The 22,274-nt window shown below is 40.6% G+C and overlaps 1 protein-coding gene across 5 annotated transcripts; it reads left to right on the top strand.

Annotated features, from left to right (window-relative positions):
• Positions 1-630: 630 nt before the first annotated feature.
• Positions 631-21,990, top strand: dot1l (DOT1-like histone H3K79 methyltransferase). Of its 5 annotated transcripts, XM_086161192.1 has the most exons (30): positions 631-961; positions 4,641-4,684; positions 4,777-4,851; positions 5,145-5,208; positions 6,221-6,449; positions 6,778-6,872; positions 7,007-7,069; positions 7,173-7,228; positions 7,513-7,592; positions 7,830-7,898; positions 7,983-8,089; positions 8,170-8,211; positions 8,320-8,415; positions 8,552-8,774; positions 8,909-9,022; positions 9,825-9,916; positions 11,049-11,150; positions 11,371-11,508; positions 11,711-11,836; positions 12,256-12,695; positions 12,788-12,887; positions 12,971-13,120; positions 13,302-13,344; positions 13,933-14,552; positions 14,909-15,114; positions 15,326-15,399; positions 15,482-16,006; positions 16,079-16,174; positions 16,870-17,638; positions 17,777-21,990. In XM_086161192.1, exons 1-29 carry the CDS (start codon positions 881-883, stop codon positions 17,505-17,507), a joined length of 4,788 nt encoding a protein of 1,595 aa, XP_086017318.1. In that variant the 5' UTR covers positions 631-880; the 3' UTR covers positions 17,508-17,638; positions 17,777-21,990. The 5 variants fall into 5 exon arrangements, with proteins under 5 accessions (XP_086017318.1, XP_086017317.1, XP_086017319.1 ...); XM_086161191.1 differs by having other exon boundaries at positions 8,555-8,774; positions 15,482-16,174; XM_086161193.1 differs by lacking the exon at positions 16,870-17,638.
• The last annotated feature ends 284 nt before the right edge of the window (positions 21,991-22,274 follow it).

Raw genomic sequence — 22,274 nt, 5'->3', positions numbered from 1 at the left:
AAGGGTATTTGCACGGATAAATCGGCAGCAAATTCAAATCTCTGCGAATGAAAAGTCTTTAAGTAGAACATGCTTATGATGAAAGACCCATCGCTGTTCACTCTTCGACTGAAGTGACAAAAACAAACCGAAACAACTTGTATCTTTCAAATTTTGGGGGGTGGGGAGGTGTTCGTGTATTCACCGAAATAGTTGTAGGTCCTTCCAATTAAATATCCGTTGACAGGTTAGTTCCCAATCCATATTTTTTAATTTTGTTTTGCACATTACAAGATCTGTCTACCGATTCCTGATCAATTCTGCACATTTCCTGAAAAGTTCCTACCCGCCCCCAGAAGATAGTACACGAGGGAGCTGTCAAATTGGATGTGACACTTCAGAAAGGAACCCAGAGACATTCGGCTGCCTGTTTAAGACCTGTGTTCCGTCCAATGACAACTACGCGCAGTTGTTTGTTGTTGTTGTTGTTGTTACAAAGCCAAATAACAAATATGTCAAAAGTAAGAAGTTACTACGCGGAAGTAGTGTGGCGTGACCCACGCGCTGTCATCACGGGCCTCAGTGACGTATTTGCGCCCCCCTTTCCAGTGGCCCACTGCCATATTTATTCATGCCGGGCAAGATGGCGGCGATACGGACGAGGTGTTATTGCCAGTGGAAATAATGAGGCATTTTATTCAAATTATACAAAAGGATTCCGACACATTGTCCTTGTAAATTACGTGTGTCTTTAACGAACGTCGAAGTCTGTTTTTTATTTTACACTTTTTTATCGATTTACCTACAAAATGTTCACGTTGTAGCTCACCGACCAGCTGGCTAACGGAGAGCAGTGTCTAGCCTAGCTATCTATCACAGCCAAGCCGCCGTGAAGTGTAGAATGGGAGAAAAGCTGGAGCTCAAGCTCAAATCGCCGGTTGGAGCAGAACCCGCAGGCTACCCGTGGCCGTTACAAGTATACGTAAGTGTTAGACCTCAAGTCTCAGCGGTAACCGAAATATGTATAAATGTTTTTGTCTTTGTTAGCTAGCCCGGCTAGCCCTAGTTAGCTCTCAAAGCCATAGCACGCTCGCCGAGGGAATCAGGTCATACTGGTCGGGATGTGACAGACGTGGGTTCTGTGCCAAGTTCCTTACGGGTCGGATGTAAGACCTGCCTTTTCACCAGTATTTTCTCAGCTTCTTCACAACTTTAAGAGCTGTCACACACTTTAAAATAAAGTAATGGTGATGTGTGATATTATCTTTATCTACCCAGATACTGACTACAGTCGTTAGTATAGCAAACGAAATGGAAGCATTTGATATTGGTCCACATTTTGAATCAAGCTTTCAGTTTGTCTGCCCAAACAGTTTATTCATCCCTTTGTCCTCGTATAACATTGAATGGGTTAGAGCCTTTCAGTTTTATTTCTGCAGTACAAGTTTGTATATCCATCGGGCAGCGGTAAACTATCACACGGCGCTTACGAGGATGTGGAGATGGACGAAAAGCTATGTGCACGTACATGCATGTGAAAAGCAGAACTACATTCCTCAGTTCCGTGTCTGTGCGCGCGCCTTCATGATTGAGGCCACCTGGTTACATTTGATAGTTTGAACTGCACACATACAGTTTATCTGAATGTCACATGTGGCCTAGTAATAGTCATGCTTGCTCAGAGACTTCGGTGAACTGTATGTCACAGCTGTTGGACAGTCATCTTCTAACTGATTGCTTCCCACATTATGTCAAATCTTTTGGTCATTTGCTGACTCTGAGTTTCAAATAATTTTGGTCAGATTGTTGTTGTAACAAGCCACTCTTATGCCTTTTCCCAAGGAGTTGTCCCTCCCTTTACTCCAACCCCAAGTCTGATAACACTAAAAAGTTCCTCCCTCCCCAAGTGACAGCCTTTCCCAACTCTTTATGCAATGGCCTGTTCGGTTAAGGTTGAGAACAAGCATGACAGGAATTTACAAATATACTGTTGAGCTACATGGTGTTTTTTTTAGTTGTTTTTTTTTTTAAACTAGGAACTGTCACTAATTCAAAAAAGCAGACACAATTCCAGGGCTATGGTGGAACTTTACTGGGAGGGTAGACTGTTCTTCAATCTACAGTATTTTAGATATAGAATTTAAAACACATTTTCTTTTTCTCCGTGTCCCTTTCTAGGCCAGTGAAAGATCAGGGATTTTTAGTCCTTGTCAAATTGCTTTCGGTTAACGACCTACCTTCATGTAGATTCATTTTCACTCTTCGTATGCATGAAACTGCTTGTCTCACCCTGTATTGAAGGCAGAGTGTAGTGTACACTGCCGACTTCATGCACCCACACAGTGTGAAAAATGTTTTGTCTCGGAACACATGCCATGGCTGTTTTATCTTAGCAGTGCTGCGACTAAAATTCAGTTTACAATTATTCTTTTAGCTGCTTTGTTTCTCATTGTCTCTTTCTACATTCCCTCATCTGAGCATCTGTAAATGCTTCCATATGAAGAACACCTTGGTGGTAAAGCTATTTGTCCATCTGGTTGAGGGAATGGGCTCTTACAAGTCCCGCAATGCATTTAAGAGGCACACTGCTACACCAATGGAATGTGTTTAACTTTGCTGCCTTTTTTACCTCAACCACCCTCAATATGCAAAGCTATATATTCCTCAATAAAATCAATCTCCGACAATAGATTTTAAATGTCTTGTGCTGCTGTTTCATTGAAATACCAAAACAAGCGTTTGTAGTATTTGCAGTTGAGGAGTTATGTTGGGAGCTTGTTAATGCATGGCATCTGACGTTCAGACACAAACATGTCACCAGCTGTTTTAGTTGGACAAGACTAAACAAATGGATATGTCTAGGTTGTTATTGAGAAGGTATGTTCACATTGACTATTAGCAAAGTAATCTCTACACCTGTACTGTACAGACATGTAACATTATATTGTTAAATTACTGGTGCCCTGTTTTTCATTTATTTTCATTTTTTTTTTCAGATCTGTTTTGGCAGTGATTGGTTGTATTTTTGCTGTAGGAATGAGAATTACTAAGGTGTCAGAGGCTCACCTTTCTTAGATACTCATTATTACATTTAGTTTGTTTAGTAGTACAAGGTATAGCCACTATACTCCCAAACATGTCATACTGAAGCACGGAGAGGTAGACTGAAGAGGGTGCAGGGAGGAAGTATCATACCTACGTCAGTTTCCCACTGTGGGGAGAAAGGAGTGTCTTGCTTTCAAATGAGGATTATTTTTAGCCACAGACCCGCTGTGTATCATTTTTGTGGGTGTCTGAAGCCAGCAGTCTGAAGCAAGCAGATTTGGTATCCTGATAGTCTGATAGATAATCTGTCAGACCCATATCTAATCTTACATATTACTGAACGTAGTATGTAAAATCTGCTGGGTTTTTTTCTTTTAAATTTTTGTTATACAGTGATATATAGCTCAGTAATATATTAATGTCTGAGATGCCGTGCTGACACAATATTTTTAGTTAATGTGCATACTGAGTGAATGAGTGCATGCATGCATGTTCGAGCCTTGGTGGAAGTTTGGGTATTATTGGCGGGCGGTATTGGCGGGAAGCTGGAAGCTCCAGGCTGTGAGCTGCTCACTGGCTGCTGTGCCAGGCCTCAAACAGCTGATAAATACCAGGCTTTCCCTCCCCTCTGGCTTGAGTCCCTGCTCTATTCCAGCTTTTTTTCATTTTACTCCCCTTCTCGCTTTCCTTTTTATCTGGCATGAATTCTCATTCTTTATTATATTCCTCTTTTCTTTCTCTCCACCAGAGGCACTTCTTGGCTGTGCGCTGGAACGGGAGACAGAAAGTGGGTCAGTGGGTCAGCTCAGGCTACAGACTGAAGCTGAATGCGCTCTGGGTGTAACTTGAGTCCTGTACTCCCTCTGAGCTCCTCCACATACTCTGGCTAGTATTACTAACTATAGAATCTTTGCATAGCATTAATACTACTCATTTGATTTGCTTTCTGAAATACTATTCATGGTTTAAGAAACTTTTGAAAGTGAATGAAGTAAAATTGTCTTTCTGAAGTTCCAGGTACTTCCTCTGGTTTTAATAATTTCTAAAGTCTTCCTGCAGGATTCTCTGATTAAATTCTAGAGTAAAGTATTATACATTATAACAATAAATAGCTAATGAAGGGAAATTGAATGTTATGTTAATCAAATATGAGACTTTTTCTCACAGTGAGAATAAACAAGCAATGAATTTAATACTGCGAAATGCAATCTCATCTCTGCATCTCCTCTTTACATGCCATGCTGCCGTAAAACAAACTCCAAAGAGTGATGTAATTGGTTGGTCATGATGGAAATCTGCTCCATCCACGTGATCATCTCTTGTTGATGTTGACAAACAGAAACAGCCTAATACTCAGCAGCTCTGAACAGTAGTTCTGCACGCAGTGGTTGCCTGTCTGCTGTATGAAATTGTGAAGATGTGTGCTTCATTATGATGGCCATGGCATTACAGGAAGAAGAAATACAACCTTTGCAAACATAAAATGTCTTATCATTTTAATGTGTCTGTGTTTTAAGTCGGTGTATATTTCATGTTTACTAATTCCTTAATTATGCTTGACTATTTTAGCAAACATTATTTGCAAGTTAGTCAGTCACCAATTTCTGTCTTGTCAGGATAAACACCATGATGCTGCTCATGAAATCATTGAGACCATTAGGTAAGCAGTTTTCCTGTGCCCAGTTAGCTCTTGAAATTTTACAGCTAATGGCTATGTTGGGTGCATTTATAAGTCATTTGTGTGTTTTCAAGATGGGTGTGTGAGGAGATCCCAGACCTCAAACTGGCTATGGAAAACTATGTACTCATTGACTATGACACCAAGAGGTGAGTGTCTATTTACTTGAATATTTGCATATGCTAATAACATGGTAAACAAAATTATGAAGTGTAAATGAACAACAGTTCCTTTCAGTTGGAGAAGGTTTGCTTTTGTGTTTGATATATGATGTATGATATTTCATTTTTATTGTTGAGGTGAATTATATTTAAGTCAAAATTTTAACTGAAGTTTTTTTTTTTTTCAGTTGTTATGAAACAAGTAATTATTTTCTGTTTTCATTGTAAATGGGAAATGACTTGTTCCTATGTAAGGGACAAAATTATAATTTTTTTTATAGTTTTGACAGCATGCAGAGACTGTGTGACAAATACAACCGGGCCATAGACAGCATTCACCAGCTGGTAAGTACCTTAATTGTATTAGTTTTTTTATATTGTTTGTCATTTACAGGGTTCAGTAATCTAAGTGTGTACTTTTTGTTAAACTAAATTTGCACCATATGGAACTGAACCAACCTAAGCATCAGAATAATTTTTCTGTTGTTTTTTTTTTCTTGCATTTCATACTTACGTACTGTGTTTTTTGTTTTTTTTTTTTTTTTTTAATCACACAATACCCCTCACATCTTTTCTCCATCCATTCCAACGTGTTTTAAGGTTTAGAAATGTGTTAAAGCAGGTTGGAATTGGTGTAGAAAAGTGTCAGGGGTAATGTTTGATAAGAGTATCAGTCAGAATGAAAGGAAAGGTGTACACAATCTGGACTAAGTCCATCAAAGGGACAGGACATGTTTGCTGGTTCGGTTATAAGGTCAGAGAAGCTGAAGTTGTTTTGCTCATATACAGACAGGGGATATTTAATGCATTGGCAGAAGGATGCTGAGGTTGGAGCTGCTAGACAAGAGGCCTAGCTGAAGACCAAATAGAAGATTTATGGATGTAGTAAAAGATGACATGAATTTAGTTGGTGTGAGAGAAGAGGATACAGAGAATATGATTAGATGGAAGAGGTCGATTTGCTGTGGCACCCCTTCAGGGGTTGCCACAGCAAAGGGCATGTTTTGATTATTTGATGTATGTATACCTATATAAAGAAAAGTCAAGCACATGGCCAGGGTTTCAAAATTCTGGAGTTCAATAACTGATTTAATAAAAAAAAAAAAAAAAAAAAAAAAAAAGTCCTTTCACACCAAGGTTTAAGAATAATAGTAAATATAAATTAATTCTTCATCTTTGAAAGTCTAAATCTTTTTATGTAGCCTTTATTCATGTAAATGGAAAAAAACAACAGGTTTTTACATGGAAAGAGTCATGAGAATGTCTTTATGCCTTGATTTGAGTATATACGCGTGTGTCTGTGTGTGTGTGTGCGCGCGCACGCGTGAATAAACACCTGGTTTAATCCAATTTTAAGTGGAAGGGGACCACCCAGCCCATGAAACTCAACAAGCGCCCTTCCAATGGGCTTCTGAGACACATCCTACAGCAGGTGTACAACCACTCTGTGACGGACCCAGAGAAGCTGAACAACTACGAACCCTTTTCCCCCGAGGTGTATGGAGAAACATCTTTCGACCTGGTCGCTCAGATCATTGATGAGATGGAAATGATGGAAGATGACACCTTTGTTGACCTTGGCAGTGGTTTGTTTTATTTTTTATTTATATTTCATTCATTTATCTGATTATCAAGAAGCACATGTTTATGGCCCATGGTATACAAAATATATAGGAAACGATGTCTTGTGAGATAAAGAGGATTTTTTTTTAAAGAATAATTTTATGCTCACATACCAGGTTTTAATTTGGCTGTCGGCTAGCAGCTGAATATTTTACAATAGTTTTACAAGATGCAAGATTGTTGAATTGATGGGTGTTTGTTTTACCAGCCCAGGTCTATCTTTTGTCAAAGATGTGAAATTTTGTTTTATTTATTTATTTTTAACTTCCCAATTTAATAACTGCTTTTCAGGTGTAGGGCAAGTAGTGTTGCAGGTTGCAGCAGCAACCAACTGTAAACACTACTATGGTGTTGAGAAAGCAGACATTCCAGCCACATATGCAGAGGTAACTTAATATTTTGTCACACAATTAGAAGAGGTTAGAAACCACCAGGCTGATCACAGCTCTATATCTCTTTTTTAATTCTTTCTGGAACTTCTGACAACACTCTTGAGCAGTTTTTTTTTCCATTTCTGCAGACCATGGATAAAGAATTTAAAAAGTGGATGAAATGGTATGGGAAGAAACATGGGGAATACACAGTAAGTGTACTCATTGTGTGGTTATGTGCTTTTCAGTTTAAGGTGTCGTAAGGTGTTCAGGTGCATAAGCTCTCAAGATTTTTACCCTGTCTTTGCTTTGTAGCTGGAAAGAGGTGATTTTCTGTCTGAAGAATGGAAAGAAAGGATTGCCAACACAAGGTGGTATACCACACCTTTTAAAAATGTATATTGCCTTTTACAAACCGTAGATGTGACTTAATAATTTTTTTATTTTCAGGAAAATAATTATGAGCGTTCTTGCATGAAATTGTGATTTTCAATGTGTTAGGGGATATGAGAGGTATATAAGTATCTGTTATTTCAAATCTGAAAATGCTTGTTTGCATGAACATATCTGAAATTGTTGTGAATTTTTTTTACAGGTTAAATTCCTGTAACTGTACCTCACATCTGAAATACATCTACCTTTCTCTATATTCCAGTATTATTTTTGTGAATAACTTTGCCTTTGGTCCAGAAGTAGATCACCAGCTGAAGGAACGTTTTGCAAACATGAAGGAAGGTTAGTATTTTTCTTGCACACCAATAATCATATTTGAATTCATAATCATATGTGTTAGTTCATTCACCAAGTTTACTCCTTTTCTATTTTAAATGCTTGCAATGACAATCTGATGAACATATCAATGGATTATTATTTGTATGTGATGAAAAAATAATTATGTTCAAAGGATGTTTGGCTCAGTTACTTGACACCATTAAACTTATTGGGAAAAATACCGATTTTTTTCATTTACAGGTGGGAAAATTGTATCCTCCAAACCTTTTGCACCTTTAAATTTTAGAATAAACAGTCGAAACTTGAGTGGTGAGTACCAGACATATTTCATAGCAGATATTCCTCTATAATGTAGTGGAGTTCAATACCATTATTTTCCTCTCTGCTTTGAAGATATTGGCACAATAATGCGTGTGGTAGAGCTGTCTCCACTCAGAGGCTCTGTTTCCTGGACTGGAAAGCCAGTTTCCTACTATCTGCACACTATAGACCGCACCATAGTAAGAAACGAAACCTTTGAAAGTTCTCTTGTCTGTCAAGTTTGTGAGTAATTCATACATTTTTTTGTACTGTATTTCAGCTTGAAAACTATTTTGCAAGTCTCAAAAATCCTAAACTCAGGGTGAGCTTTGATTCCTCTCCCATCCGCATTATATTGACATTGCTGTGCTTCAAGTTTTTTTCCTTTAAGATTTTTTAGTAAAAAATTTTCAAATGTTTCTTATATCAGGAAGAGCAAGAGGCAGCTAGGCGACGTCAGCAGAAAGATACAAAGGACAGTAAAAGCAATAGCACGACACCCACAAAACCTAAAGAACTAACCAAGGTAAAATTTACGGTACAATGGTTTGAGTAATTTATTTGACCAGCTAAGCCTGCAATGGAAATAAATCCTATTTAAACCAATTACCATTTGCTTTATCATTCTTGAAATGAGGATTGTTTGTGCATGCATGTTGCAGCAGGATTCATGTGGGGAGGAAGAGCGTCCCCCCTTGGTGACAGTCGTCAAGCCCCCAGCCAAACCCCGAAGAACAAGACTCTTGGCCAAAGGTCGCAAGTTAAATAACAAGAAGCGTGGTCGACCCAAGAAAGCTGTCCCGGCAGCTGAGAAGAAAAACAAGAAGAACCAGAGTGCATTGGATTTGCTGCATGCCAAGACCCTTTCTGCTGCACCCCCTCAGGGTCAGATGGCACACACAAAATATGCTGAACATTTAAAAAAATAATTAACACACTTAATTGAACAAAGGAACAACTCAATCAATGATCGACTCAGAAAACTCACTTGCTTTATTTCCATTTCTTTGTGTGTACAGATGCGTATTTACAGCCTCGGAGTCCTTTTTTCCAGCTACCTCCTAAGGTTCAGCACTATCCCTCTAACCAATTGCTGCTGAGTCAAACTCCACCTGGTCTGCAACAACTGCTAGGTGAGAAAAATGTATATTTAGCTTATGCCAGCATCTTTTCACATCTGGGCCTTGATTTGTTTCTTTGTTGTGCTATTCATTAAGAAACTGTTAATATTTGTATCATTTAAATATTGTATCCTAATATTTTTGCACAGCGGTAACCACTTGAAATGTCGTGTAGGGTTTTAGCCAATTCATTCACTTGAAGAAAAGGACGCAGTGCTGGAGGTTGCAGAGATGAAGATGTTGAGGTCCTCTTTGGGACCAACGGGGATGGATTTGATTAGGAATGAGTCTATGAGAGGGACAGCACATGTTAGATATTTTGGAGAGTGTCAGAAAAACTAGACTGAGAGGTTAGGAGGGATAGTGGATATATTGGTAGATGGATGCTGGAATTGGAGCTGCCAGCCAGGAGGTCAGAGAAAGACTAAAGAAAAGATTTATGGATGTAGTAGGAGAGGATTTGAAGGTAGTTGGTGTGAGAGAGGAGGATAAAGAGAATAGGGTTAAATGAAGAAGGTTGATTTGCTGTGGCAACCCTTGAAGGGAAAAGCAGAAAGGAAAAAATGATGATTAGTAAAGTAAAGGCCACGATTGACAGTATTAGTGTGGACTTAAGTTTGGCTGCCATTAAATTTGTTGGGCCTGATGTTAGCTCTATTCTTATTATTAATCCAAGTTGGATTTTAAATCTTAATTTATCCTTGTTGATTTCTCTAGCAGGACAGCTCCTGTTTCCCCAACATTTCTGAGAACCTTATTTTCTTATGTTGTCCCATTGCTCACACTGTGTTTCTTCACCACATCTTTTTGGCAGATAGCATCAAAGTTCAATACCTCCAGTTTATGGCCTACATGAAGACTCCTCAGTTTCGCTCCAATCTTCAACAGCTTTTAGAAGAGGAGAAGGTAATTTGTGAAATCTGATACCAAGTTTTTAACCCGTAGGCTATTGTTTATTTAAGACTTAGACCGTGGATAAGTTATAGTAGTTTGTCTTACATGTGCATACATCGAGCCAGAACCTTGTTTTTAATGCACTGATCTTTTTCACAGTCTAGTTATAAACTGTTTTAGTCAGAATGGAACTGGAGTTGAGAAACTGCATCTGCATTAGCCTTTTACTTTCAGTAAATTTCTTCTTGACACAATTGAGGAGATACGATTCGCAATGTATTTTCATCATGCTGGTGGTTGATTTCAATGTTGGATTAGTCACCTCAAATAGGAAATACTTTCTGATTTAATTATAGATGGACTATGCTAGTTACCATAGCATTATAGCCATACCATATTAGATCATGTTCTAGACTAGTGTCACGAAATCTCTTCAAGGCAAATTGGTCTGGTATGTTCAGTCAATTTCACATTTTCGGGTTATGTTCATGAACACAGCAGACCAAACACTGTTTTTGAAGATGCCAGACTCGCAACTAATGTGTCTGATTGGACTTTCAAAGAACTACTAAGTGTTATGGAACCTGTGACCAAAAAGCCAGAGTGATAGAATTCCCAACAATTTAACAGACAATATGCTGCTACCAAATGCTGTCTTTATTGCCGCCTACAGACCATGAAAGTTCCAGTTTTTTAACCAAAAGAAAGTAATGGCACGTTCCATTCAATTAAGTTCAGTTTGGAAAAAAACTGCACACCAAAAATGCTCCAAAAAGAAAGAGATTTATTTTACAAAAACGTATTCCCACATGACCTAGCAAACATTGGCTCCACTTTCGATGCTCACCGGATATGTCACACACACACACCTCCGATAAGCTGACTGTTTTGATCCAGCACCCATCCCTAACTGGGCAGCGGATGTGTGTGTTTTCTCCTTTTTTACCACTCCACTTTGAAATCAACCAACAGCCATATTGTGTTTACATAAGTACCTCTGAATCATCGGTTGTTGCATTTAGTCAGTAGCCCTTGGTATCAAATGGTCGGCTTTAATGCACAAATAAAAGCTGCCATAGTTGAACAAACTACTGCTTTTAGTTTTTTTTCTTATAAGCATTCCTGCTTTCCTCTCTGTCTTCAGCAAAAACACAGAGACCTGTCAGGGCAGGCAGAGGAGCTCCGCTCTGTCTGTCAGTCTCACAAAGACAAAATCAAAGGTCTTTTCCAGACGAAACTAGATGAGGTAAGAATTGCAACTTTTGTTACACTTCATATAATGAACACAAGCCAATCACATGTACAGTGATATTGGGCTAACACATTCAGCCACATTATTTTGGGATTTGGTTTTGTTCTGACAGTAACTGGTGATGATGTCTTGCGCCTACAACAATTCATGAAAGTTATCTCTTAAATTTCTTAATGCAAGCTTGTGTGACTCCTTTTGTGTTTGTGTTGGTCAGCTGGGAGTGAAAGCTATGACTGTAGAGGACCTGCTACAGGCTCAGAAGGAGATATCTGCCCACAATCATCAGTTGAAAGAACAAACAAAACAGCTTGAGAGAGACATGGCTGTACTAAGAGACCACAGCTTGCTACTGGTGAGACATAGGTGTTCAAAGATATTTCACAGTGTCAACTTCAGTGGTTCATGACCATTAGCTCATTGCACCCTTATGACTGAATTATATGCTTTATTTCAAGTTTAGAAAGGTTCATAAGTTAATCGTGTTTCTATATATCACCACATGATACATCGGATATATAGTGGCAAGTAAATGATAGAAAGTGTTTCTGTTCCAGCTGAAGTCTCGATGTGAGGAGTTAAAGCTGGATTGGAGTTCTCTGTGTCTTGAGAGTCTGCTGAAGGAAAAGCAGGTCTTGCGTCGACAGATCTCTGAGAAGCAGAGACACTGTTTGGAGTTGCAGGTATGGAATCTACTGATAGATTTTTCCAATCTGTCTATCTCTTCTCTTTTGTTGACTCATTATGATTTCTGGAACTATGGAAATGGGTGCTGAATGGCACTAAAATTCCCTCCTGGTCAGTCTTGTGGTTATTGAGCTTATTAGATATGTAACTAGTCTAGGCCAAATAAGAAACTGAGCTAGAAACTCTTTCTGCATTTTGAGTGTTTTTATTCCATCTGATCCTATCTTTTTTGTTGTTTGAACATCACAACCATTTAATTGATATTCACAAGTAATCCAAAATGGAAGTTTGAGGATTGTTACATAAAAAAATGACACAACTGTCCTTGACTTACCTCAATTTATTATGTCAGACTTTTTAGCATTGTTTTGAATGTCTGTTTACGCCAAGAACTGGCTCCCTCTGGTGTGTGCAGATCAGCATTGTGGAGTTAGAGAAAAGTCAAAGGCAGCAGGAGTTGCTACAGCTGAAATCCTACAGCCCATGTGATGGCTCCCCATACAGGAAGAGCCTAGAATCACGCTCTTCCACAGACATGGACTCCACAAAGTTTGGCCTTTCCTCAGTCCAAGCTCTTAATGGTGTAAGCCCTGAACTTTCTATCAATGGCACCAGCTCACCCTGTTTTGATCGGACTAATACCAAGGTTGAGCTTCTCTCCCGCTATCTACCGATCTCTCCTGACCATGAGATTGTACCAGCTACCCCTGATGCTCGGCAGAGTAGGCAAAGCTCATCCCATGCGCTTCCTGACTACACACGTTTCTCTCCTGCCAAAATTGCCTTGCGGAGGCACCTTAATCAGGATCCCACTGCCTCTGCTCACTTAAGAGGTCCAGGTTTGCCCACACACAGGTCAGTAGCCACTAAATAACCAAAATACCCAATAGCTTGTTTTGTGTCATATTTTATTTTGAGTAACTCAATCTGTATTTCCTCTGTTTAAGGGGGGAAATTGGTGCTCTGAATTCTACACTTGCAGCAAAGCAAAGCTGCTCCTCTCCCAATTCGTCCGATCTTCAGAATACCCCTAAAGGTTCTGAGAGGGTAAGTCTTTTATTTAAACTTGTACTTGGCACTGTTTTTCCTTCAGTATTTATACACTGTTATTCTTTCAATCTTGTGTATAGGGTGGAAAGGAAAAGAGTCCCTCTGTTCAGAGTGACAACAGCATAACAAGCCTACCAATAAGTATTCCTCTGAGCACTGTCCATCCAAGTAAGCTTCCTGTCAGCATTCCACTGGCTAGCGTGGTGTTGCCCAGTCGTGCAGAGAGGCTAGTAAGTATGGTCAACACAATTAAGAAATTGATAGTATTGTCTGTGGAGGTTCTCTGTAATCCGGGTCATGGTAAATTTTACACAAAATCTGCTTGTCGTGGCAACTGGTGGTATTGTCCTAAGCAAGAACTGCTCTCGTTTTTTACTTAATGTTCAGCATGTGCTTTATTCATTGTTTCAGAGAAGTACTCCAAGTCCTGTTTCTCAGGCTGTTCAGACTAATGGTAAGCGTTGTCTACCTATCAACTGCACCTTATTTAAGTTTGAGAACCATAAAAATTAGATAAAGACGAAAAAAAACCAATGTTCTTAATTTCACAAAAATATCAATGTTTGGGATTTTGCAGGCACACATAAAATGACACTCGAGAACTAGTTTTAAGAACTACCTGAGCCAATTAGATTTGAAATGGCCAGCACACCCAAAACCGATACATTTTTTAACTGACTGTGAGTTTCTGAATTTTGGAGATAGTGGCCATAGACCCACACAATTATTTTTCAAGTAATTATGTACCTTAATGGAAATAATTTATAGATTTCCTCTCGTGCTTGTCAAAGTTTCATGCTTGTTTCGTGCTTGTCAAAGTAACCATTATTTTTAAACTGTCCATACCTGACATGATAGCATCTCACCAACTCATGCAAAAAGTACTGGTTAATGGTGTTACAGAGAAAAAAAAGCTCAAATATTCTCTTTGAACTTGTTTTCTCACACCCTGGTTTTCTGCCATTTGTAAATTTCATTGCAAAAATTTGGGATTTAGTGGGATTTTATAATCATGACTTTCTGTGTATCAATCTATTTGAAGGATATTCATCTTGTTCAGGACTAGTGAATGGAGGTTCCCACCCTGATGACCATAATGCAGCATCTTCATCACCTCCTCAACACAGCAATTCTTCCCTGACTGGACCAATAGGCAGGGGAGGTCCTATTCAGAGCCCCCCACTTAGTACTGGAGGGGTGCTGCATTATGCAGATGGACCACCAAGGATACTTCCAGAAGATGCACAGGAATGCCAAGGGGCTGACTCTGATACAGAGCCCCAGGACAGTGAACTGCGGAGGAGAATCTTCTTTTCCTCATCATCTTCCTCATCTTCCTCTTCATCAGGCAGTGGAGGCAGTGCAACTGGAGGATCACGCCTCCACCATCACACTGGTCACTCAGCTAAGCAGGGATACCACAGCAACCATGGAAACCATACCCACCAGTCCCCAGGCACACAGCACACTCACACACCAACACACATGTCTTCATCACACTCTACTCATAGCCTTGTTTTGCAAGAAGGACGCAAAAGGGGGAGAAGAAAACGTAACTCCACTGGAGCTGTTACTGCCAGCGGATCTCCAAAGAGGAGATCGTTTCCTGGGCTCAGCTCCAACAACCATTCCTCTGGATCACCACTCAACATTAGCTCGATGGTAAGTAACCACATGTAATAAGAAAACCAATTGGCAAGAATGTTAATTGACAAGATTTTTCTACCATACGAATATTATTATATTGGCCCATGTACCTCAATGAGAAAAGGATGATGGGGAAAAAAAACGTTCCTTTTAGCTACATACTATAATACAGACCCTATTCTTTAGGGACGTAGAGGAGGCAGTTTAGTTCTCTCTGATCATTCAATCATTGTCAAATCTTTCTGTCCTAAGTGGACTTGTTTTTTCTCCTTGAAGATGCTTTACCTCATCCAAGAGGCTTCTTCAGTTCTGATTATTCAGTGCATTTTTTTACAACAGCTCTGTATCATCTTGGCCCTTTGTCACATCAGGTGAACAACATCAACCAGCCCCTGGAGATCTCTGCCATCTCCTCTCCAGAGCAATCAAGCCGCAGCCCCAGTGCGCCTGACCTGGACCAACCGCCTATCTTGAAAAGAGAGCGTCCCCTGGAGCTCAATGGCACAGGCCGTTACTCCTCAGCCCCTAGCTCAGATGATGAAGACTCAGGATACCCCGCTGACAGCTCCAGTTCACGGTAACATGATTTGTGACACAATATGAAGGCAGAGTTTACCAAGCTGCTCTTCTAAAGTTTTCATGTTTTCCATGGCAGTTAAAACATTATTCTCTTCATAATCAAATCTTTTTCAAAATGATTTTCTTAAGAGCCATGTGAACAAGTGTGTATGTTTAAGACAAAATAGTGATTTTAGTATGTTCTTGTACCACATTTATTAATTTTCTAGAATTGAAAGAAAGATTGCCACCATATCTTTGGAAAGCAGAGATGGACCAAGTAGACTAATGGATAGTGAAAGGGGTAAGAAAAGAGTATGTCATTGTTAGAGTAGAAACTTTGAATCTCAACTCTATGATACACCTTTTCTATCTCTGTCAACTAGGCAGGAAATCCAGTAGCAGCAGCGGCAACAGCACTGGTAGTGAGGCCTCCTCATCCTCCTCCCTGTCCTCTACAAGCAAATGGAAATCAACCTTTTCACCAATTTCTGACCCCAAGCAGCCTAACTCTGACCTGAGACAGGGAGGATCTCCTTTTGGCATGGGTGGTTCAAGCCGAGGCACCGACTCAGACTCTGATTACAAGCAACACCATCAGCAATCAAGGAAAGGGAGTGATGGAGAGTCATCAAACTACATGACCCCCAATCCGTTCCTTAGCCAGGAGGCAGGTCCTAGGGGTGGTGGCTGCAGTGGAAGTGGAGGAGTCCAGGGTAACATTGGTTCAGAACAGCGCCAGGCAATTCAGAAGCAGAAAGCACCTCGTGATTGGGAGCTGAAGGCCAACAGCAACCTGGCCAGTCAGAACCTCTTCATTTCTGCTGCAGCCAACAGTGGAGGTGGAATTCTCAGTGGGAAGGTGGGAGGCAGTCCTGTAGCTGTTTCCTCGACCAGTGGATCATCCGTCGGTCAGTACCTGGGGTCTCAGTTTCCACTTGGAGGGACCTCAGTCTTACAGTCCTTGTTTGGGGCTCCGACAGGCAACTCCACGGTGAGCGGGACCCAAAGGCTTGTCAACGGACACTCTGCCCTTGGAAGCTTCTCAAGTGCTGGCCTGGCAGGGGGAGCGGCTGGAGGTGAGCATGGCTGATGAGTGACTGTTTTGGGGTTTTTTCCTCCTCAATGTGAATATCAGACTCATTGGTCAGGTCTTAGTGTTAGCCAGTGTTCACCTTGAAAAACGACAATGGGTGGGTAGGGAATAGGCCCTCCAGAAGACAGGTAAGTGAAGGCCCTATACTACTGCTGTCTTTCTGGCTGCCTCTGGTTTCTTCATTGAGAGATTGACTCTCTGTGCTGCCTTGCTTCAATATGGACTGACTGCTTGAGTGATGCATTTTTAAACACCCTTGGAAAATGTTGCATTTTTACAGTACCAATCCTCAAAGTATGAACAATGTGTTCAATTTGTCATCTGCACTTGAGTTGCTCCTAAATATACTAAATGAGCTTTGGATGTTTGGCATTCAAATTTTCTATGGGTGTTTTTTGATTTGTATGTCAGAGTCATTTCACTAGCTTTAAAAAAACCAATCCACAATCAGGTCTGCTATAAGTCAAACTCCCGATTCAGTTCAGTTAATGGTGGATTGACTCTTCTTTCTCAATGTGCTTGTCAAAGACTTGCTTGGCGCCATGCACAACCCGGCTCAGCCCTTGCTTCTCTCTTTGTCCCCTCCCTCTTGCTCTTTGCCTTTTTTTTATCTGCTCTTCCCCCTGTCTCCACTTTCCTGCTTCCCCCTCCCTCCATCTCTGTTGTATAATTTTGCAGGTATATTTCACCACCCGGTTCCCTCAGTGTCCTCTCATCAGTTTGGGGCATCGCTGCCTACCTCTGGAGGCCTCAGCTCTCTGCTCAGTCTCTCCTCCTCATCCACATCCTCCTCTCCCTCCTCCCAAACGCAACAGCATACCACACCCCAACCGGTATCGATGCGTCTAGCGTCTGTGTCCTCACCTCTCCCCCTTTCCCAGGCTCAGCACAGTCGCACCCAGTCAGTCCTGCATAGCCCCTCTCCTCCGACTCTGTCCCTCCCTCCTCCACCACCCTTGCAAAGCGTCCCCTCCTCCTCAGAACCCACTCAGGACGCCTTGCTGTCCTCCCGATCAGACTCCCTCCATTCCTCTCGTATGTCCCACTCCTCTCTCCACCATCAAAGGGCACAGTCATCCCACCCTCTCTCAAACTCCCCCTCCACTTCTTATGTCTCTGTTGCTGCTGCTACTGCCTCCCTCTCTTCTTCTGCCCTGTCAACCTCCTCATCTCGCCCATTCGCAGTGCACTACTCTCCTCGGCTGCCCCCTCCACCACCGACCAGCAGCTCAGGTGGTGGTGGAAGCATGCGGAGGACTCAAGGCATGCATGGCACCTACACCCCCTCCCAGCTTCCCAGCTCCCGACCTAGATAGGTTCTGGGGGTGTGGTAAAGGGGTGGTGGTTAAAGAGGGGAAGGGCAGTTAGAGGGTGGAGAGAGGGAGAGAGTGACAAAGAGAGGACTGGTAGGGAGGACAGCCACAGGCTGTCTTTCTGATTGAGCAAGGTAAGACAATTTTTGGGTTTTAGATTAAAAGCACACCCTAATGTGACCGATCGTGTTGCTCCTCTGGCATAAGTGTTTTTGCTGTTAAGACTATTGCCTATAGAATCTGTCACATTCTTGTCCTGTTTAATCTTTCAGGTAATTGCTGAAAACTACCTCAACATAAAATAAACTATGCAAATGTCCAGGTGTGGACCAAGGCACTCTCCTCCTCACTCACTGGTGCTTTAAAATGTCTGCACTACCCAACCGCCTCCAAGACCGGCCTCCGTACTGGGATCTCTGTCACACACGCACACATACACGTACAGACACAAACACATGAACTGATACTCAAACACTAACTACCACCACTATGATCATCTTGAGCAGAATTCAAAAGCACTGGTCTCTTCACTGTGTGGGGTGTTTGCTTTTTCTTTATCCTGGGTAGTGGGGTAGACAATGATGTCTACACCGGTTCAAAGATTTTGCAAGTCAGTTGTGGCCGCAATTCAGCAGCAAATGAAGCATTGAATTAATTTAATAATGAAGGCACTCTGTTTTAAATTGAGGTGCTGTAATCAATATTTTTATCATAATCATTGTCGATCTTGTGCCAGTCTGTTAAAATCAGTTATGATGTCAGATGTGAACTCTGATGAAATCGACACAGGAAGTTTGTACCTTTGGAGCAGAAACCATGTCCTTCCCAATGTTATCACTTCCTGTATCACACTCACACACAGGCCATTTCATTGAACTCTGCTCACACTTAATGCAGCTTTTTCCTTTTTGTGTGTATGTGTGTGTGCTTTTGCATCTGTTTTCCTCCTTAAGTGAAATTCAATATTTGAATCATGAGACATGATGAGGAACTGAATATTTTGGTCTAACTTCACACTGGATATTTAGATACACTTACTCTTTTAGCAGAAATTATACAGGTTGTGGCTCTGCCATATTTTTGTATTTAAAGTTAGTAAAACTTTGGTTCCCATTAATCCATTTGTAAAGTGGTACAACAATCATGTTTTTTTTTTTTTTCAAATGGAGTTCATCTATGCTGCTCTTGCGCTCAAGGTTGTGGAATTATTATTTTCCAGCAACTGGACCACAATTGATAATTTTCACTTTCTAAGTTAATTTGTTCAACATATCAGCGTAAGTTCCGGTCTTTTGTGACAGTTGTCACACACTTTCCACTTTAAATATGAGACTGAAATCATGTTTCATAGTCAAGAAAAATTAGAGTATTCAGATTGCATCCAAGTTATGGAAAAAATTATGAATTAATTGCATTTCTACAGTGCAGTACAGATTATACATGTTTTTTAATGTTTAAGAAGAGACCTGATAAAATAATTTGAGATGCTTTTTGGGGACATTATTTTGTCACTGGTTGTCAGATGGTTTTCACAACACAGCAAGTTTATTGATGCTGAAGCCAGGTGTAAAAGAATTATAGGAAAACCAGAGAATCTGATCTCCTTCCTGTATTTATTTTTTTCTTTGTTTTATAAATGGCACTACTTTGTAGCCCCACAGCAGAAATATTCTTAAAGCAGGATATTCTTTTTTTTTTTCCACAAGCTAAACTTAATTTATTTCTGCCGTTGGTTCCTGCAGGTGTATGCAGTTGTTTAGACTCTAAATGTAGATGCATGTATGTGGAATAATACTGCAGTTATCAAATACCCAAGCACACACTCAAACATGCAAATCCTCACACACTGGGAAAACATTTACCATAATCACAACAAACTACTGGACTCTTCACAACTTTTTTGTTTGCCTTTTTAGTGTGTCATTTGTTTTCTGTAAACAACATATGTACTGTGAATGTGACTCATTCTCCAACTGTATAGATGTGTATAAGTTAGATTATTATATTTATGCTGTCTTTCCATTTGCCTTTGTTCTTCATTTTTGTTTTTAATCCTGAAATGTGTTGTCATTGTAGAATGCAATGGTGCGTGGGTGCGTGTGTGTGTGTGTGCGCGCGCGCGTGTGTGTGTGTGTGTGTGTGTGTGTGTGTGTCCGTGTGTGTGTGCGTACTTGACTCACAGCCAGAAAACAATGGTGCTAAATTTGGACTGTGCATTTTATTTATTGTGTAGTGAAAACAACAAATCCAATATTTGGTGCTGTACACAGGGACATTTGTAAAGCCCTTTTTGGCATTTGCTTTTTCCTATTTAATATTCTGTTGTCTAGTTGTTTGACAGGTGTACAACTTTTGGATAAATCTGCTCTGATGCAGCTGGATCAGAGTCCAACTTGATTGGCTCCAGGGCCTATTAATGTTTCTCGCAACAGTTCGAATCTGTTGACATGCTTTGCTCTCCACAGTGAGATGCTTACGCGGGCTATTTGTTTGTGAAAGACACACACCGTTTTTTGTTTTGTACATAACTTGTTTTACACGTTTGTGTCCACGGTAAACAGAAAGGTATATAAAGTATGTATCTAGAGACAGTCTATACATATAAAAAAATATATAAAAGATTATATATAAGTAAGTAGGGGTGTTTTGGTGCTGCATTGTGACCCTTAAATTCAGCCTGTTAAACAGGAGGCTTGAAGCCGAGGAGAGTGAATCATTTACCACCACAGGACCTTAACAGATGCTGCCATACAACATGATGGCACAACAGCATCTGTATGCTTGTGATAAACACACACGCATACACACATGCATGCACAACAGAACTAGAAACTCAGAAACTGTGTGTTTAGCAAACACAGGTGCTGTGGCAGCAGTTTGCCACACTTTTTAACCAACCCAGATTCTGCAGGATAAAAAGGTGCTTCTGTTTCCAAACTAATGGCAATTTTTGATTTTCCAAACATCTTTACTTGTGCATAAAGCCCACATCATCGTCTCGCATACACTGTTTGACTGTCACGCTGACGAGCCCATAAACTTAAAATTTGAGCTATATTGTGTAATTGCAAGAGATGCACTGATGTGAAACACTTGTGTCTGTGTGTGCACTGCTTTGTGGGTCGTGAGCGTGACATGGCTTCCTCTCTCAGTCAACGAGCATACACTCACTGTGTCCTGTCAGTCAAGGGAAGATCAGACTGATGATCACACTGAGGTCCTGTTGTGCGCTCATTCAGAGAACACAAATGTTTGTCATCTGTGTGTTGAGAAGAAAAGAAGTTATTTGCTCATTTTAGAACATAGTGACAGTAGTCCATTTGTTACCAGCACTGGGAGGTCTTTTGTAATTACTGATGATGCTGTTTCAATTTTCTGACACTTGGTGTTTGATACAATTGCAGTTACATGTTATGCTTTTAAACTTGTCTTCAGATTACTCTCTTTTTTTAATTTAATACTATTAGTCCAACAGCATGGTGCTCTCCTTCACTGAAAACAAGGAAATTGCAGCTATTGATGAATACTACTCTTCGGCTGGGCTGCAAGGTTTCTGGCTGATATGACCTTAAATACAAGCTGGCCTGACGGCTTTCCGGCGGTCTTACACCAGTTTAGACCTGGAGTGGCAGCTTGGTGTATGTGTAAGTGAGAATAATAAGGCAAATATCCATTACATGGGGCAACCACTTCTTTTTAGATGTCTGAAGAATCAAAGGGATGAGGTGCTTTTCTTTAAGTCCATTGATGTTTGAGCTGGATTTGAAGACAAAGCTTCTGTGCAGCTCACCAGCTACTCCACGGTGGTACATTAGTGGTAGATCATCTGCAAGAGCTTTGCAGTCGAGGCTGTTTACTCCAAATTCTGCCAAAGGTCTACACTCAGGGACTTTTCTGATGGCTTGAAAGTGTATATTAATGTTAATTTTCTTAAACTATGTGTCACAAACTTGTATACCATCTTGTGACACAATAAAGTCCCATTCTCATCTCAGGACCAGGACAATCCTCAGTGTTTTATCAAAGAATTGGTTCAGCTTGCTTGTCAGCTCACATTTCTCACTGTCACATACAGCCACTGCCCTCATGGACATCCAGCTTTATAAGCTTAACCAGTCGGCCTGACCTCCAGGAGCTATGAAACGGCTACGATTTTCAGCATCTTCCTCATCTCACAAATGCCTCTGTCAATGTGTGTCCCTGAGGAGAAAGATCAGCGACCCGTGTTGGATCCCTACTGTTTACACAGAAGGAACCCAGCTCTGAAGGACACTCGTGAACTCCAGTGTGTACAGTGGTCTCTATAACTAGTGACACCAGGGCAGGTTTGAGGTGCAATAACAGCAGACCTGCTTCCAACATGGCCCTGGATTTTCATGGAAAATTGTTACTGTTCAGTGTTGGTGCTTTTATCCTAAGATGTTATCATGACAAATGGAATTAATGTTTTTTTTCTGGATTTTGATTATTAATAAAAATGTTTCATACGGTAGTTATGTTTGTAATCTTTCTGCTCTGGAGATCAGATGGTTTCTTGGTTGTAGCTGCAAATGCTAACATTTAGAAAGACATTTTTTCAAGGGCTTAAAATGTCACGACATGCCTTGCTCTCGAAGGAATGCTCTCATTTAAAACTAGTGCCGTGAGGCTAATTGACTCGGTTGTATGATTTTTAGAGACCTTAAAACATCAGGATTCGATTGATCCGGGAACACAAGCATACTGATGGAAATTTACTTGTGAATAGCTTTTATAAATGGCACCACCACC

Source organism: Fistularia commersonii, chromosome 16 (assembly GCF_037954325.1).
Source record: "Fistularia commersonii isolate RoL2024-O1a breed Wild chromosome 16, RoL_Fcom_v1.0, whole genome shotgun sequence".
Taxonomy (NCBI): Eukaryota; Metazoa; Chordata; class Actinopteri; order Syngnathiformes; family Fistulariidae; genus Fistularia; species Fistularia commersonii.
Note: the sequence above shows the minus strand (reverse complement) of the source record. Positions and strands in the feature narration are given on the sequence as shown.

Excerpts from the sequence above, each read along its gene's own strand:
- dot1l (XM_086161190.1), top strand. The coding sequence starts at position 881 with ATGGGAGAAAAGCTGGAGCTCAAGCTCAAATCGCCGGTTGGAGCAGAA. Across the intron at positions 962-4,640 it reads CGTGGCCGTTACAAGTATAC|GATAAACACCATGATGCTGC; the intron begins GTAAGTGTTAGA and ends CTGTCTTGTCAG. Across the intron at positions 8,416-8,551 it reads AACCTAAAGAACTAACCAAG|CAGGATTCATGTGGGGAGGA; the intron begins GTAAAATTTACG and ends TGCATGTTGCAG.